The 15,089-nt window shown below is 34.2% G+C and overlaps 1 protein-coding gene across 2 annotated transcripts in view; it reads right to left on the bottom strand.

Moving 5' to 3' along the window:
* LOC106871048 (hemicentin-1) overlaps positions 1 to 15,089 on the bottom strand; it is a 354,534-nt gene that overhangs the window by 210,535 nt on the left and 128,910 nt on the right. For both annotated transcript variants that reach the window (XM_052965571.2, XM_014917317.3), the window contains exons 4-5: positions 1,814 to 1,985; positions 321 to 545 (exon numbers count right to left, since the gene is read on the bottom strand). In XM_052965571.2, the coding sequence (XP_052821531.2) occupies positions 321 to 545; positions 1,814 to 1,985 (397 nt within the window). The remainder of the gene's footprint in view (positions 1 to 320; positions 546 to 1,813; positions 1,986 to 15,089) is intronic.

Genomic DNA, 15,089 nt, shown 5'->3' with positions numbered 1-15,089 from the left:
TTTTATCATGAACAGACCTCACAGTCTGATGATTTTCCAAACCCTTGTTTGGCTTTTAAGCTAAAAACTGTTGCCCTTCTATCCAGAAATTGTAATCTATTTATGAACTTATTATATATATATATATATATATATATTTACATATAATGCACAGAATTGAGTTTTAATTTCATTTCATCTAGAAAATTATAATTTCTATCATAGTGGTAGTGAAACTGTATTTGAAGCATAAAAATACATGAAGATTAGATTTTTAATTCTATGTAACCGTAAAAAAATCAATTATAAGAAGCTGGAATATTATCAATAAAATCACTTACCTTCAACAGGCCTAAAATCTGTTTCAGAAAAATCAGAGACAGATTTTCTTGAAAATCCTGCCGTAAATCCTATTGGACTAAGGCCAGTTAAACGGATAGTATGTGGACTTGAACTAGAAATTTTCAAGGACCACATTCCAGCCTTGGGGTCTTCCACACTGTGAATTTGGATATTTCGAAGATTAAGAAGCTCTTTTAGTCCTGTTTGTTCATTTGGTCTTTCACCTACAAATAGTAATATCCCAGAATTAATAGGGTAGGATGCATTTAATATTTGGGCATGAATAAATTAAATTTTAGGGTAAGTTTTGAAGATGTCTACTTCATCATTAATCAAATAGTCTTGACAGAAAAAGGTAATTTCAGATTTCTGTTTAGCTAACAAATGATGTAATTGTTGCATGTAATATATATCTTCAGTGTAGAGTTAGATGTATGACTACTACTGTATGAGTTAGTGCTCCATGTAGATTATCATCATCCAGTCAGCTTCCTGTATTGTGGTTAGTCTAGCACTTATCTTCATCTTCATGATTTTTAATGTCCACTTTTTCATGCTTGCATGGATTGGATGGAATTTTTTGAAGCAGATTTTCTGTGACCAGATGCCCTTCCACTCACCAACCCTCACTTGTTTCCATTAAGGTGACATTTCGCCATGACCAAACATGTTTCCACAGAAGGTTGGAAAGGCTTGCATGTTGGTGACATATATCTTACAACTATCATGGCCAGAGCACCTTTTAATCACAGATCTAATCATTAGGGTTGACTTGAGGCTAAACAACAACAAAAGAAGCCAGATAAAAATTAACCTTTAGTACACTGTATTGTCTCTAGAATTGTTTCTCCTGCCACTGCCCTGTTACTACAGGGGAGAAAACTCATACAATGACATGATGCACCTACAGTGTGCTAAAGATTAAAGGCGCATTAACAGCAAACACTAAGCCTTCTGTGTTAATTCATGTTCCAAACACCAGCTTAGTAGGAACTAATTTATTTTAATAAATGATGGTGCATGGCTCAGTGTTTAGCATGTGATTTAGTGGTTCAGCTCACAATCAGAAGGTCATGAGTTCAATACCTGGCAGTACATTGTGTCCTTCAGCAAGACACTTTATTTCACGTTGTTCCAGTCCACTCAGCTGGCAAAAATGAGTAGTACCTGTATTTCAAAGAGCTGGCCTTATCACATCCTGTGTCGCACTGAATCTCCCTGAGAACTATGTTAAGAGAATACAGGTCTGTGGAGTATTCAGCCACTTGCGCATTAATTTCATGAGCATGTTGTTTCATCGATCAGATCATAACTGACGGAGAGCCAGTCAATGGCATACAATAATAGCAACAACAACAACATCAGTGACACAAATAAAAATAAAGGGAACGACACTAAAGAAAAAAAAGCAGTAAATGCAACAAAAACAGCAACAACAACAATAACAAAATTAAAAAATTACCAAAAATTATTATAATGAGGTTTTACTCACCATTAGGATTTTTCAAGTAAATTTTTGGTTGATTACCACTAACTGAAATTGTAATTGATTTTAAACTTGGATCAATTGGCAGCTTAAACACACTTGTTCTCCCAGCAGGTAAATCAACTGACATCAGATTTACTTTCCTACTTTGTACTGCAACACGCACAAAATTTAGCACCTGAAGGGAAAGCAAAAGCAAAATAAAAGTACAAATCAAAAGGCACAAAAGATTAATACAATAAAAAAATAGTAAAAGTAAAATGTCACCCTCTCATTATTTTTTTTTTACTTGTTTCTGTCAATGAACTGTAGCCATACTGGGATACAAGCTTGGAGGGTCTAGTTGAATAAATTGGCCCCACTACTTATTGTCATAGCTGTTGTGATTTCACAAATAGTTTAACATAATATCAAATAAGAATTTTTTTTAAAAACTTAACAGGTAACCCTTTAGCAATTAAACAGGACATGTCCGGTCAAAATATTCTACCTGTTTTATGTTCAAACTGGCCAGATCTTGCCTCTTATGCCAACCCTACAATATCATTTTAGAAATTAACAGTTTCATCATCAAAATCTCAAATCTACAAAATAATGCATGATTCATTCAAAACAATGTGAATAAATAAGCATTACTTTGACAGAATAATGTGACTGCTGAAGGATTAAATAAGAAACAAAAAAAAAACTGTGCAGATACATCTATTACCCCCCACCCCCACCTACCTCCTCAAGCACCTTTGTACTCAGTAACCATGTAAAATTTTCTACCACCACCCTCAGATAGTGGGGTCCTGTCCACTTCAAGAGGTACTGGCATAAAGTATGTATCAGAATTATGATGCACGAGTGAGATCACTGCCAGAGCACCGGTCTGGCTTCCATGCCGGTGGCACGTAAATAGCACCATTTGTGCTGGTGGCATGTGAAAAACAACATTTGAGCGGGGTCGTTGCCAGTTCCGCTGAACTGGCTCCTGTGCAGGTGGCACATAAAAAACACCATTTGAGCGTGGCCGTTGCCAGTACCGTCAGACTAGCCCTCATGCCGGTGGCACATAAAAACACACTCTACACTCTTGGAGTGGTTGGTGTTAAGAAGGGCATCCAGCTGTAGATACTCTGCCAGATCAGATTGGAACCTGGTGCAGCCATCTGGTTCGCCAGTTCTCAGTCAAATCGTCCAACCCATGCTAGCATGGAAAGTGGACGTTAAACGTCGATGATGATGTTTTTGAGACATGGACATTGATTTTCAAAGATTTGTAAGGAGTTTTTAACTTCTTTGATATCAACCGGCCTGAGACTACTTCAAGTTCTATGATACAAATTCCATGTTTTAAAGTGATCTAAAAAGCTTTCCATCAAAATTCCATGTTAATTTATTTAATAATAACTAATTTATTTTAATGAATTCTCCACATAGGTGTAGGAGAGGCTGTGTGGTAAGTAGCTTGCTTACCAACCACATAGTTCTGGGATCAGTCCCACTGCATAGCACCTTGGGCAAGGTCTTCTACTATAGCCTAAGGCTGACCAAAGCCTTGTAAGTGGATTTCGAAACTGAAAGAAGCCCATCGTATATATATATATATATATATATATATATATATATATATATATATTTATATATGTATGTGTGTGTATATGTTTGTGTGTCTGTGTTTGTACCCACCAACATCGCTTGACAACCGATGCTGGTGTGTTTACATCCCCGTAACTTGGCGGTTCAGTAAAAGACACTGAGAGAATCAGTTCTAGGCGCACAAAGAATAAGTCCTGGGGTCGATTTGCTTGACTAAAGGCAGTGCTCCAGCATGGCTGCAGTCAAATGATTGAAACAAGTAAAAGAATAAAAGAATTATTTTCAAAATTAATTGAAACAAAGATAGTGCATTTTAACCAAATATGGTAACAAAAGGGTTTGATATTATAATAAGGATTAAGGGGGTGAGCTGGCAGAATCATTAAAGCACCAGACAAAATAGTGACATTTCATCATTACATTCAGAGGTGAAATGCTGCTGAAGTTGACTATGCTTTCTTTCTTTCAGGGTCAAGGAAATAAGTACCAGTTAAGCACTTGGGTTGATGTAATCAACTAACTCCCTCCCACAAAATTTCAGGCCTTGTGCCTACAGTAGAAAGGGATATTATAATAATGATTTCTAATTTTTGCAGTGGTTACAAATTTTGTGGGTGTCTGCAGTCAATTAAGTTGCTCCCGGTATAACACTTGTAATTATTTTATTATCCCCAAGAGGATTAAAAACAAATTCAATCCCAATGGAATTTGAACTCAGAAAGTAAAGGAGATGAAACTGATTAATATCACAAAACATTTTGTCGGGTGTTATGCAAATTATGTCAACCACCAATTCTTATATATTAAAATAATGAAAACGAAGGAGTTACAGGTTATGATAATTATGACAAAGAAAGAGAAGAATATACAATAGGATTATTTATCTACAACAAATTGTACACTAAAATAAACAAATTGTGAAAATAAATGTAGGTATGTAAACATTATCTAACATCTCTTCTTTATTGTTATGTTTGACATATTCAGTTGAGGCTAATATTTTCCGAATGTTATTATTTAAACATAAAGAAGTAACAAAAAGGCTGTCACTTACTCTTTTTCTTTTTCTTTCTATTTCTCTCTCACACCTTCTCTCTGTACATACATATATACATAAATATATATATATGGAGAACGTGAGAGAAAGATAGAGATTTGTGTGTATGTATACACCCACACACATGTGCGTGGGTGTTTTTATGTATGTATGCATTATACATGTGTGTGTGTGCATTTATGTGTGTGTGTGTGTGAGATAAATAGATAGATATAGAGAAAGAGAGAGAGAGAGAGAGAGAGAGAGAGAGAGAGAGAGAGAGAAAGAAAGAGTTTATTTTAGTGTTGTACTTGTCTGACATGTGACTTGTGCTGGACCTGGAACAATTTCATCATGGAAAAGTCATCTTAGCCACCTAAAAACATAGAATTTGTTAGATTTGCTTTCCATTTATTTCTTGAAGTAACAAAATTTTCATTACACCTCTGTAGCCTTTTAACTGACACAATACCAATGCAACCATTTAAAAGTTATAAAATGGCAAGTTTTTATTGAACTTAAAAGTTTATTTTATTAGTGTTGAACATACAATATAACCCAACTTTTCATCAGATGTCTCATTGTCCAACGTCACTTTGTCCATGTCTTTTTTCCGACATCTTTTTGTCCAACAACTTTTTGTCCAGTTTTAAATAAACTCTTTAGAGAACAAGGTGAACATCAAAATCAAATAATCGTTGAGAATTTTATTGATAAGATTTGTCATTGGATAAAAATCATCAGACAAAAACGTCAGACCAAAAGATGAGGATGAGAAAACGTTTGACAAAGTAACGGCAGACGAAAAGACACAACACCAACATACAGATATGTTAGTATTACTTATTCATCTTGTTTGACCTCTTGACACACACAAGTTGCCACAGTCATTCCTATTTTACTTTGGAGTGAACATCTTTTCTTCTCTGCCATCTTCATTGGAAAGCATATGACTTCGTTGACATGGCTTTGTACTACTAGATATTCAAACCCAGTTAAATATTTCATTCTTGTATACACAGCTTGGCTGCTACTGACTTAAAGATATATCTTGAAGGGGTGTAAGCGTGGCTGTATAATAAGAAGCTTGCTTCCCAACCACATGGTTTCAGGTACAGTCCCAGTGCATGGCACCTTAGGCAAGTGTCTTTTATTATAGCCTTGAGCTGACCAAAGCCTTGTGAGTGGATTTGGTAGACAGAAAGTGAAAGAAATGTGTTGAATATATAAATATGTGTGTGTCTCCGTGTCTGTGTTTGCCCCCACCACTGTTTGACTACAGGTGTTGGAGGAAAAAAATCCCAATAGAGTAAGTACTAGGCTTAAAAAAAGTACAGGGGCCAATTCATTTGACTAAAAATTCTTCAAGGCAGTGTCCCGGCATGGCTACACTCTCATGGTTGAAACAAGTAGACGATAAAAGATACAATTTGACACTGATATTGACTTAAATCTTGGACACACACACACACACACACACACATCCATTGCATATATTCTTGTATACAACAGTTCAAATTTTCTTTCCTGACACTCAAGGCAATATTCTGACATTTCATGACATCCATTTCTTGATGTACAGTTAAAATTATTCTCATTTCATTGCTGTGGTAGAAATAGTGTAAAGGAAATCTAACCAAGATTTGAACTCTTGGTCCACTTACAGTAAATTTCAGCATTTTTATCTATTCATGTTATTAATATTTCCACCACAAGGTCTAGTGTGTCTCAATGACCCCAAGAACTATGCCAGTGGAGTGCAAACTCTTTGTAAGGCCTCTTATGCAGGACAGGTTAAAGGTTAGGGACTAGACAACTATGGACCACCTCTCCCCAGAAGTAAAAATGGGTTTATGTAGGGCAACACACACACCTAGAAAATAGTAAAGTTACAGAAGTATCAATGTCACTTCAAAACTAACAAGGTCTTGTCAGAGGAAGGCCTTTGGTGTAGCACAATCTAAAAGGAAACTCCAAGGTTGACAGCTTAGGGTCAAGATCAGTGGACAAAAGTCATCCATGACCTTTGCTCCATTGGCAGTGAAGGGCTTAAGTAAGTAAATTATCAATATTTGTTTTATTTAGCTTAAAAATAAAAGAAAGATGTTGCTCTATTTTATATATTTTTTAGTTCTTTTACTTGTTTCGGTCATTAGGCTGCATCTATGCTGGGACACTGCCTTGATATTTTCATCTTTTTTTTTTTATCAATCATTCTGCTAACTTATGAAAGCAAATAACAAGGAGTTGTCAAACAGTTACAATCTAAATTTTGATAGGAAAACATATCAACAAAGTCAAGAGAATGTTTAGCCCTCAGCTATTGGCCTAAAGCTGATAGCACTCAAAACCACTTCTACCACTACGATAACTGAGTTCACATGCTAGACTATGATATTGCTTTATCAGCTACCATCTTATTGCTGCCTCTAGCACGCACACACACACACACACTGTTAAACATGCTACAATAGATAATTAGTAAAGTGGGTTTTTTTTACTGAGAGTTAACTCTTTTGACATCAACCTGTCTGAGATTGCCCTTGGTTCTATAATGTTAACTTCCTGTTTTAAAGTGAACTAAATTAAAACCTTCCATTAAAATTTCATGTTAATTTATGTTGCAGGCGCCAGCTTGATAATGACAAAATTATTCTACTAAATTCATCATAATTTTCAAAATTAATTCCAACACAGACAGTGCCTCTCAGCTGAAATATGACAGCAAAAGGGTTAACTCCTTCCCCCTGTAGGCCATTAAGGGCACAGAAATATATTTTAATAATGTTTGAAAATAAATAAATATTTTTTTATAACAGAATTTCACACAAGACTTCACTTGTATCAATCTTGCAACAACAACTGGTACCCTATACCAAAGAACTATGAAATTTTTCTATCTAACAAAACAACAGCTACAGTTATGTCTCAAACATTACTTATCTTTAACTTATTTTTTGTTGGATATGTATTTCTATCATGACTTGAAGTATCAAAACGAAATGCAACAAATTGAACCAACAATACACCAAGACTGATTCATTAAAAATTGTATATGTAGCTGTACATGCATGTAACTGTCATCATGGCATGGTTCTTGCTCATTCCAACCATATATGTCAACCAATTTCTTAAATTTATAATATGTGTGTATGTATGTATGCATGTATGTATGTATGTATGTATGTATTATGTATGTATGCATGTATGTATGTATGTAGGCCATAAAAATTCAGGAGGTATGAGAGGTGAGTATATTTATTTAACCACTTGTTATGCATAGGATTACAGCCTTTTCTCAGCCTTCATCATGTAATAATAATTTCATATGTACACACATATATGTATTGAACATAGGTGGCCAGTCACATATCAACAGTTGTTCTAGAAGGGATTATACAGTGGACTAATCTTATTTATTACTATAAGCAAGCACAGTATATTGGTAAAATATTAAAAGCAATAAATTGCATCTTTTGAAAGATATCCAACTTCATAAAAGCTTTCAAAGGTATTAAGAGAAATATAACAGTCTTTGGTATGAACTTCCTACTTAAGCATGCATAAAGAGGATGACCATGACATCAAGATGAAAGTATTTGCATGTACTGTGTCCTTCTGTGAAGCACAAAGAATCCTCTTGATGATTACATTACATTTCCATTCCTATTTGGCAATAAGCAAAGTTTGTACATTCACACTAAACCTCTAATCAGATGTCGTGACATAACTTTATAGAAAAGTGCAACCAAATTATCCCAAACAGAAGATGGTAACTTTAAATGGAATCAGTTTTCAATGTCAAGCCAGACAACTGTACTTGCTCAACTTCTAGACAACCTCTTTATGGAGCTTCCTTGATGAGATGTACAGATATATAAACAGTGGAAGTGAAAGGAAGCTACACACCTAAATAGGTTAAACAGCTGACAGAGATGACTTCTCTGTGACTTGATGTCTCTGTACATTCACATTGGCGATAATTCATGTCACACTTATCAGTATTTACACACCAATTATAGCAAACTGTGCTGCTAACAAGGAGTACTGGTACTTTGGTCTTTAGATTTATCCATGTAAGATTTTATATGAAAACAAACATCCTTCTTTTAAATAACTTCAGTGGAAAATCAACAGGTGATTATAGTTTGTGGTCAATGTAAGGAGATGGGAAGATGAAGTTCTAGCTATCTCTGCAGTAAATACAAATTTAACCTTACCTTTGTCCACCAATTCTATTGTCTAGCAGAGAATTTAGTTCTGTGTTACACTATATTACATTAGAAATAATGAATCTGTTTATGGAAAATTCGTCTTGCTATAAAGTTTACTTTTCTATTAAAGCTGAAGTCAATGAGAATACAGGATTATCAAAGCAGCATGACATTCTATTTGTGACATAAAACTGATATATTATATGCTCAAAAAACAAAAAACAAAAGAGAAGACCCAGATATTACCTTGCTTGGAAACATGTGAGGGTTAGCTATAGGAAGAGCATAAAGTTATAGAAAAATCTACTTCAATGAATTCTATCTGACTCATGCATGGGAAAATGGACATTAAAATAATGGCAAAAATTGTACTTTTCCAGTATCCTTCACTTGATGTTGTAATGTGAGGTGTTTTCTATCAGTGTCCATACATGTCTAGCTAGAGTTGCACCATTACATCTCTTGGATATTAAATGAGGACTTACAGTTGTTGAGCCTGGTTCTAAAGGGGCCTTCTGTCTCACGTATTTCTGTGCATTTGTTACTATACTGGGATCCTTCAATACTACATCTGCCTAATAATACATGACAGTTTCTGTATTGTCTTGCCTTTTCAGTGATTATGTGATGCTACCTCTGTATAAGCCATATGATTTTGTACTGTAATTTTCTCTTGATGGGGTTCATCAGTCATACAACTGAAACCACTAGCAGTCAGGGCCTTGTAGTAGTATGGGGTTGTGGCCTTCAAGATCTTATTTAAAGATAGGTTGGAGATTCTTCTGCTAACCCCCTTTTGAAGGCTGTAGTTATATGGCAGGAAGTTGTATTAACATATGTCAGCCTCTTAGTTGTTTTCTGGAAAGGTTTATAGATATCAATGTCTAGGTTTGATGTCACTTCCAGGAAATCAACCAAGATGTTCTCTTTGCGGGGAGGACATTTTCGCCACCACCTAAAAGGGACCAATCCAAATGTCATCACTCTGATAAACTAATTAAGCAAGCCTTTTGGGTTCGATTTGTGTGTTTACATCTATGAAATTTGTTTTTGGTTTTTACATCTCTTAGTCTCTAAAACTGGATGTGACACCATTAGGCCTCCAGTAGCATAAAGGTCAGGCCATACTATTCCATTCAGTCATTTCTGATGGTTGCTGGATTTGCTTCTCCATTTCTGGCATGTGATTAAAATAATAATAATAATAATAATAATAATAATAATAATAATAATAATAATAATAATAATAATAATAATAATGATAATAATAATAATCCTTTCTGTTATAAACACAAGGCCTAAATTTTTAGAGGTGGGGTATAGTCGATTACATTGACCCCAGTACTCAACTGATACTTATTTCATTGACCCTGAAAGGATGAAAAGCAAAGTTGACCTTGGCAGAATTTGAAATCAGAATGTAGCAATGGGAAAAATACCACTAAGCATTTTGCCTGGTGCACTAACAATTCTTCCAGCCTAATCAACATGGCAGTGCCAGATCAACATATTATGAAAAAAAGAGAAAAGATTGATAAATATGAAGACTTGAGAATTAAGATCGCTAAGATGTGGCAGTCAAATATAAAGGTCGTCGCTGTTGTCATCAGAGCATTGAATTCAATACCACCCAACCTGAAGAACCATCTGGAAACTTTAGAAGTACCTTACAATCTAGGTGTTTTACAAAAATCGGCATTACTTAGAACTGCTCACATATTGCATAAAGTACTGTCTGCCTGAGGTCCTTGTTGTGACTTGACAGACAGTACAAACCCCTGGTAGACACAATATCTTCAATCAACGACATCACAATATTGGATATTGTGTGGCATCTTGAGTAATGATAATAATAATAATAATAATAATAATGATAATATTCTGGCACAAGGCCAGCAATTTTAGGGGAGTTGATTACATCTTCCCCAGTACTTAACTGGTACTTTATTTTATCAAACCTGAAAAGATGAAAGACAAAATTGGAGTTGCTAAGCATTTTGCCCAACATGCTAATGATTTTGCCAGCTAGCCACCTTAATAGCAACAACAACAATAATAATGGTACAACACACACACACACACACACACACACACACACACACACACACACACACACACACACACACACACACACACACACATATACGTGTATTCATATAGAAATATTTATAAATGTATACACATATATTTGTATATGTGTTTGTGTTCTATGCATGCATACACAGTACTATAGTCAATGTGATATTTGGGAATGGAATTTTTTCATCTAATATACCATCCATTTTGTCTATAAATTGTTGAGGAACTTTTAGAGAAAACATATGAATAAATACAAGCTAGCTTCTTAAATAAATATGATTGGATAAAATTTCTTTGAATAATATAGTTATCTACTTTATAAACATATTTTTGTAACTTTTAGTCAATGTAGCCTAAAAATAATATATTTTCTGTAGCTAGTTCTATATTTGTTAGTTGCTGTTTGAATGTTGTTTTGCTGTTTGCTTTCTAAGAACTGTTTGCAATGATACACTGTTTACTTCTTAATGAATAAATTATGTATTGAGCTTTCCTACATAAAACTATATGAGACTTTATATAGGGGTGTTGTATATGTAAGGGTATACAGCCTGATGCCTTGGGCATAAAATATCTAAAGAAAAAAAATCATTAAGTAATAATAATCTTTTCTATTATAGGGAAAAACCTTGAAATTTGGGGAGAGGTTAATTGATTTCATTAACTGCAGTACTCAACAAGTACTTATTTCATCAATGCTGAAATTTGAACCCAGACAGATGAAGTTCCACTAAGCATTTTGTCTGACATGCTAATAATTCTTCCACCTCACCACCGTATAATAAATCAGTGATAATAAGTAAAAATACATACCCTCCCACAACGCTTATCTTACCCGATGCTAGTACCTATACTATATTATTGTTTTATAAGAACTAGTTTGAAGCAGAAAAGAATAACAGGTTCATCAACAAGATAAAGAATTGTCTTTATATTGTATTTTATTAGCAGTAAGATACAGAAAAAAATGTAATCACTAAACGAAGGTGCATGACCAAATGGTTTCAGTGCTTATGTCATGAGCATAAGGTATTGGGTTTGACTCCAAGACCAACCAGCATGTTGTGTCCTTGAGCAATACATTTTATGTTGTTCCTGTCTACTCAGCTGTAATGCCAGGTGCTAGTACTGATCTCTCTCACTCTGGCAATCAGATAGGTGTAAATTCTCTATACATAGGAAAAAGTATGTTGAGATGGCTATAAATGAAATGCCTGCGTCTCATCATTTTACTCTCACTCTTTCTCTCTCTCTCTCTTTTCATCTCTCTAATATTGTTTAGCTTCTATATATTTAGTCATACATGATGTGTTAGTGTAATTAAATAGTTATCTATATTGCAGTATCTTGGGCAATTGACTCCTATGTAGGCACAGAGACACACATATTCATACAAATATTCATGCATATACACACATCCATACTCATACATATATAAGTGTGGATATATACATATATGTGTATGTGTGTGTGTGAGTGTGTATCACTTTTTAAAGTTATCTTTATAGATATTCCATAGAAACAAGAGCCAGCACTTAAAATGTGATTGAATAGCATTGCTAACACTAATGGGACACAGTGTATTATGATTGCATAATGAAATACAGTGACCCTAGCAGTAATTATACATATATAATTATACATATATAATTATATATATAAGGCCTCTCCGAAAAGAAACAAAAGATATGCGGCCCATATGACATCAGGGCAGTATTCAAGAGCAATACAACACTTCGCAAATATCTCCTTCGGGTAAAACCACCAACAGAAGAGAATATGACCAAAAACTGCGTGTACTCCATCCCATGCAGCTGTGGTAGGTTATACAAAGGCGAAACATGTCGCCCCCTCAAAATAAGGGTAGAAGAACATCGCAAAGCTGTGACACGAGGAGATATCGATAAATCGGGTATAGCTGATCATGTATGGAAAAATGGAAACCACCTCCCCCTGTGGGATGAAGTTAAAATAATAGACAGGGAACAACACTGGAAAATACGAAAACTAAAAGAAGCAGCACATATGCTAGGACACAACAACCTCCTAAGCAGACCGAGTGCAGATATGAATAGCATATGGGAACCGGTATTGAGGAAGGATAGAAAAATAATAGCTTTATAAGCCTTAAAATTCACCCCATAATTGCCCACGGGCATATGACGTAGTGGTTAAGAGCGCGGGCTACTAACCCCAAGGTTCCGAGTTCGATTCACGGCAGCGACCTGATTAATAATAATAATAATAATATAATAATAATAATAGTAACATTGATAGGAATGAGAACCCAGGTTCGAAATTTCCCCAAGACACCTGACGAAGGCTGGAGGGTATATCAGCCAAAACGTTGTGTTAACAACAAACAAGATGAGGACGAATATCCGTCAAATGTAGATAATGTAAATAATGTAAATAATTCCTCATCTCTTAAATATAGAACTGTAATATATATATATATATATATATATATATATATATATATATATATATATATATATATATACAGAGAGAGACAGACAGACAGACAGACAGATAGATAGATATCTGTGTGTGTGTGTGTGTGTGTGTGTGTGGACCAGCAGGACCAAAAGTGAAGGGACCAAGAAGTTTGTCTCGATCAACATGTAGTGTCATAGGCACCTAAAACAATAAGTGAAACATGTTGATGTTAGCAGATCATGTTTACTTATGGATGATGTCTTGGCTCACCAATGAAGGCTTATAATGTTTGTTTTTCAAATAATTTCAAAACTGAAAAACCTTAAAAACTTTTGTATTATTGCATTCATATGCTGTAAAGTTCATTAATTGAACTTTTTTTTCAGACAGCATATGAAACAATATTAATTATAATTTTACAACACAAGCAATGAAGTAGCCAGAGTCATGATAGTCTACATCCTAATTAATGTTCTCATTAACTTATGCTTTAACCCAAAACAATCTGTACAGCAGGACAAAATATGTTTACATACGCATAAAATACTTATGTTTTTGATATCTGTATACTACTCTAAAAACATTTGGCTTCTCATCAGCTGTGTGTAGAACATATTTACAAATATGTGTGTGTGTATATTTATATATATATATATATATATATATATATATATATATATATATATATATATATATATATACACACTCACACACACACACACACACACACACACACACACACACACACATGTATATATATATATATATGTAAATATTTGTCATTCAGACTTAACATATAAATCTAGGCTGTGTATATGAACCTACTAAGTGAATTTAGGTTATTACATTGGGGGCCATTTAGATGTAAACTATAACAAAATAGAAGACATCCTACTCTACCACCATAATAAAAATGCTTACAAGAAGAAAATGAAAATAACAATTAATCATTTGGAATTTTATTTATACTGAATTAAACAAACCGAAAGAAATAATTACATACTATTAAATAATAATTAACTGTTTAGTATTAAATGTAGTTTATTTTACTGAATACATTTTAAAGTAGGAAAAGAAATAAAGGTATGATGTGACAAGAGGTTTTTTTTTTCTTTAATAAAGAATATATATATAATATATGCTTCTTCAACTGTAACATTAGAAACTACATAGATTACCTGCTAATATTTTTTCATCAACACTGTATAATATATATATATATATATATATATATATATATATATATATATATATATAGCAAATTATCTTAATTGCTAAAATAAGTCAGAAACCAATTGGTCCAGGTGAACAGATGGTAAAAGTATTTATTTTTCATTTCGTTCCTTTCGGGATTTTATCCCTAATTTTGTGGTTCTAGAACCTCGCAGTTCTTTCTAGCATAAGGAATCCCATGAGTGGATTCCTCTTATGTATTGAAGTATATATATATATATATATATATATATATATTTGTGGCCGTTGCCAGTACCGCCTGACTGGCCTTCGTGCTGGTGGCACGTAAAAGCACCCACTACACTCTCTGAGTGGTTGGCGTTAGGAAGGGCATCCAGCTGTAGAAACTCTGCCAAATCAGATTGGAGCCTGGTGTAGCCATCTGGTTTCACCAGTCCTCAGTCAAATCGTCCAACCCATGCTAGCATGGAAAGCGGACGTTAAACGACGACGATGATGATGATGATGATGATGATGATGATGATGATGATGATGATGATGATGATGATGATGATGATGATGATGATGATGATGATGATGATGTATGTGTGCACATGAATGTATATATGATTGTATGCATGTATACATGTATATTAATGTTTGTTTTTAAATTCAGTTATAAATAAAAACAACTTTGCATTAATCTGATCAGTTACTCTATACTTTTGTAGAGTACAAATGTATTATTCTTGAATGA

This window comes from Octopus bimaculoides, chromosome 2, assembly GCF_046866305.1.
Source record: "Octopus bimaculoides isolate indiv1 chromosome 2, ASM4686630v1, whole genome shotgun sequence".
Lineage (NCBI taxonomy): Eukaryota > Metazoa > Mollusca > Cephalopoda > Octopoda > Octopodidae > Octopus > Octopus bimaculoides.
The sequence above is the reverse complement of the archived record's forward strand: the minus strand, read 5'-3'. Positions and strand labels throughout refer to the sequence as shown.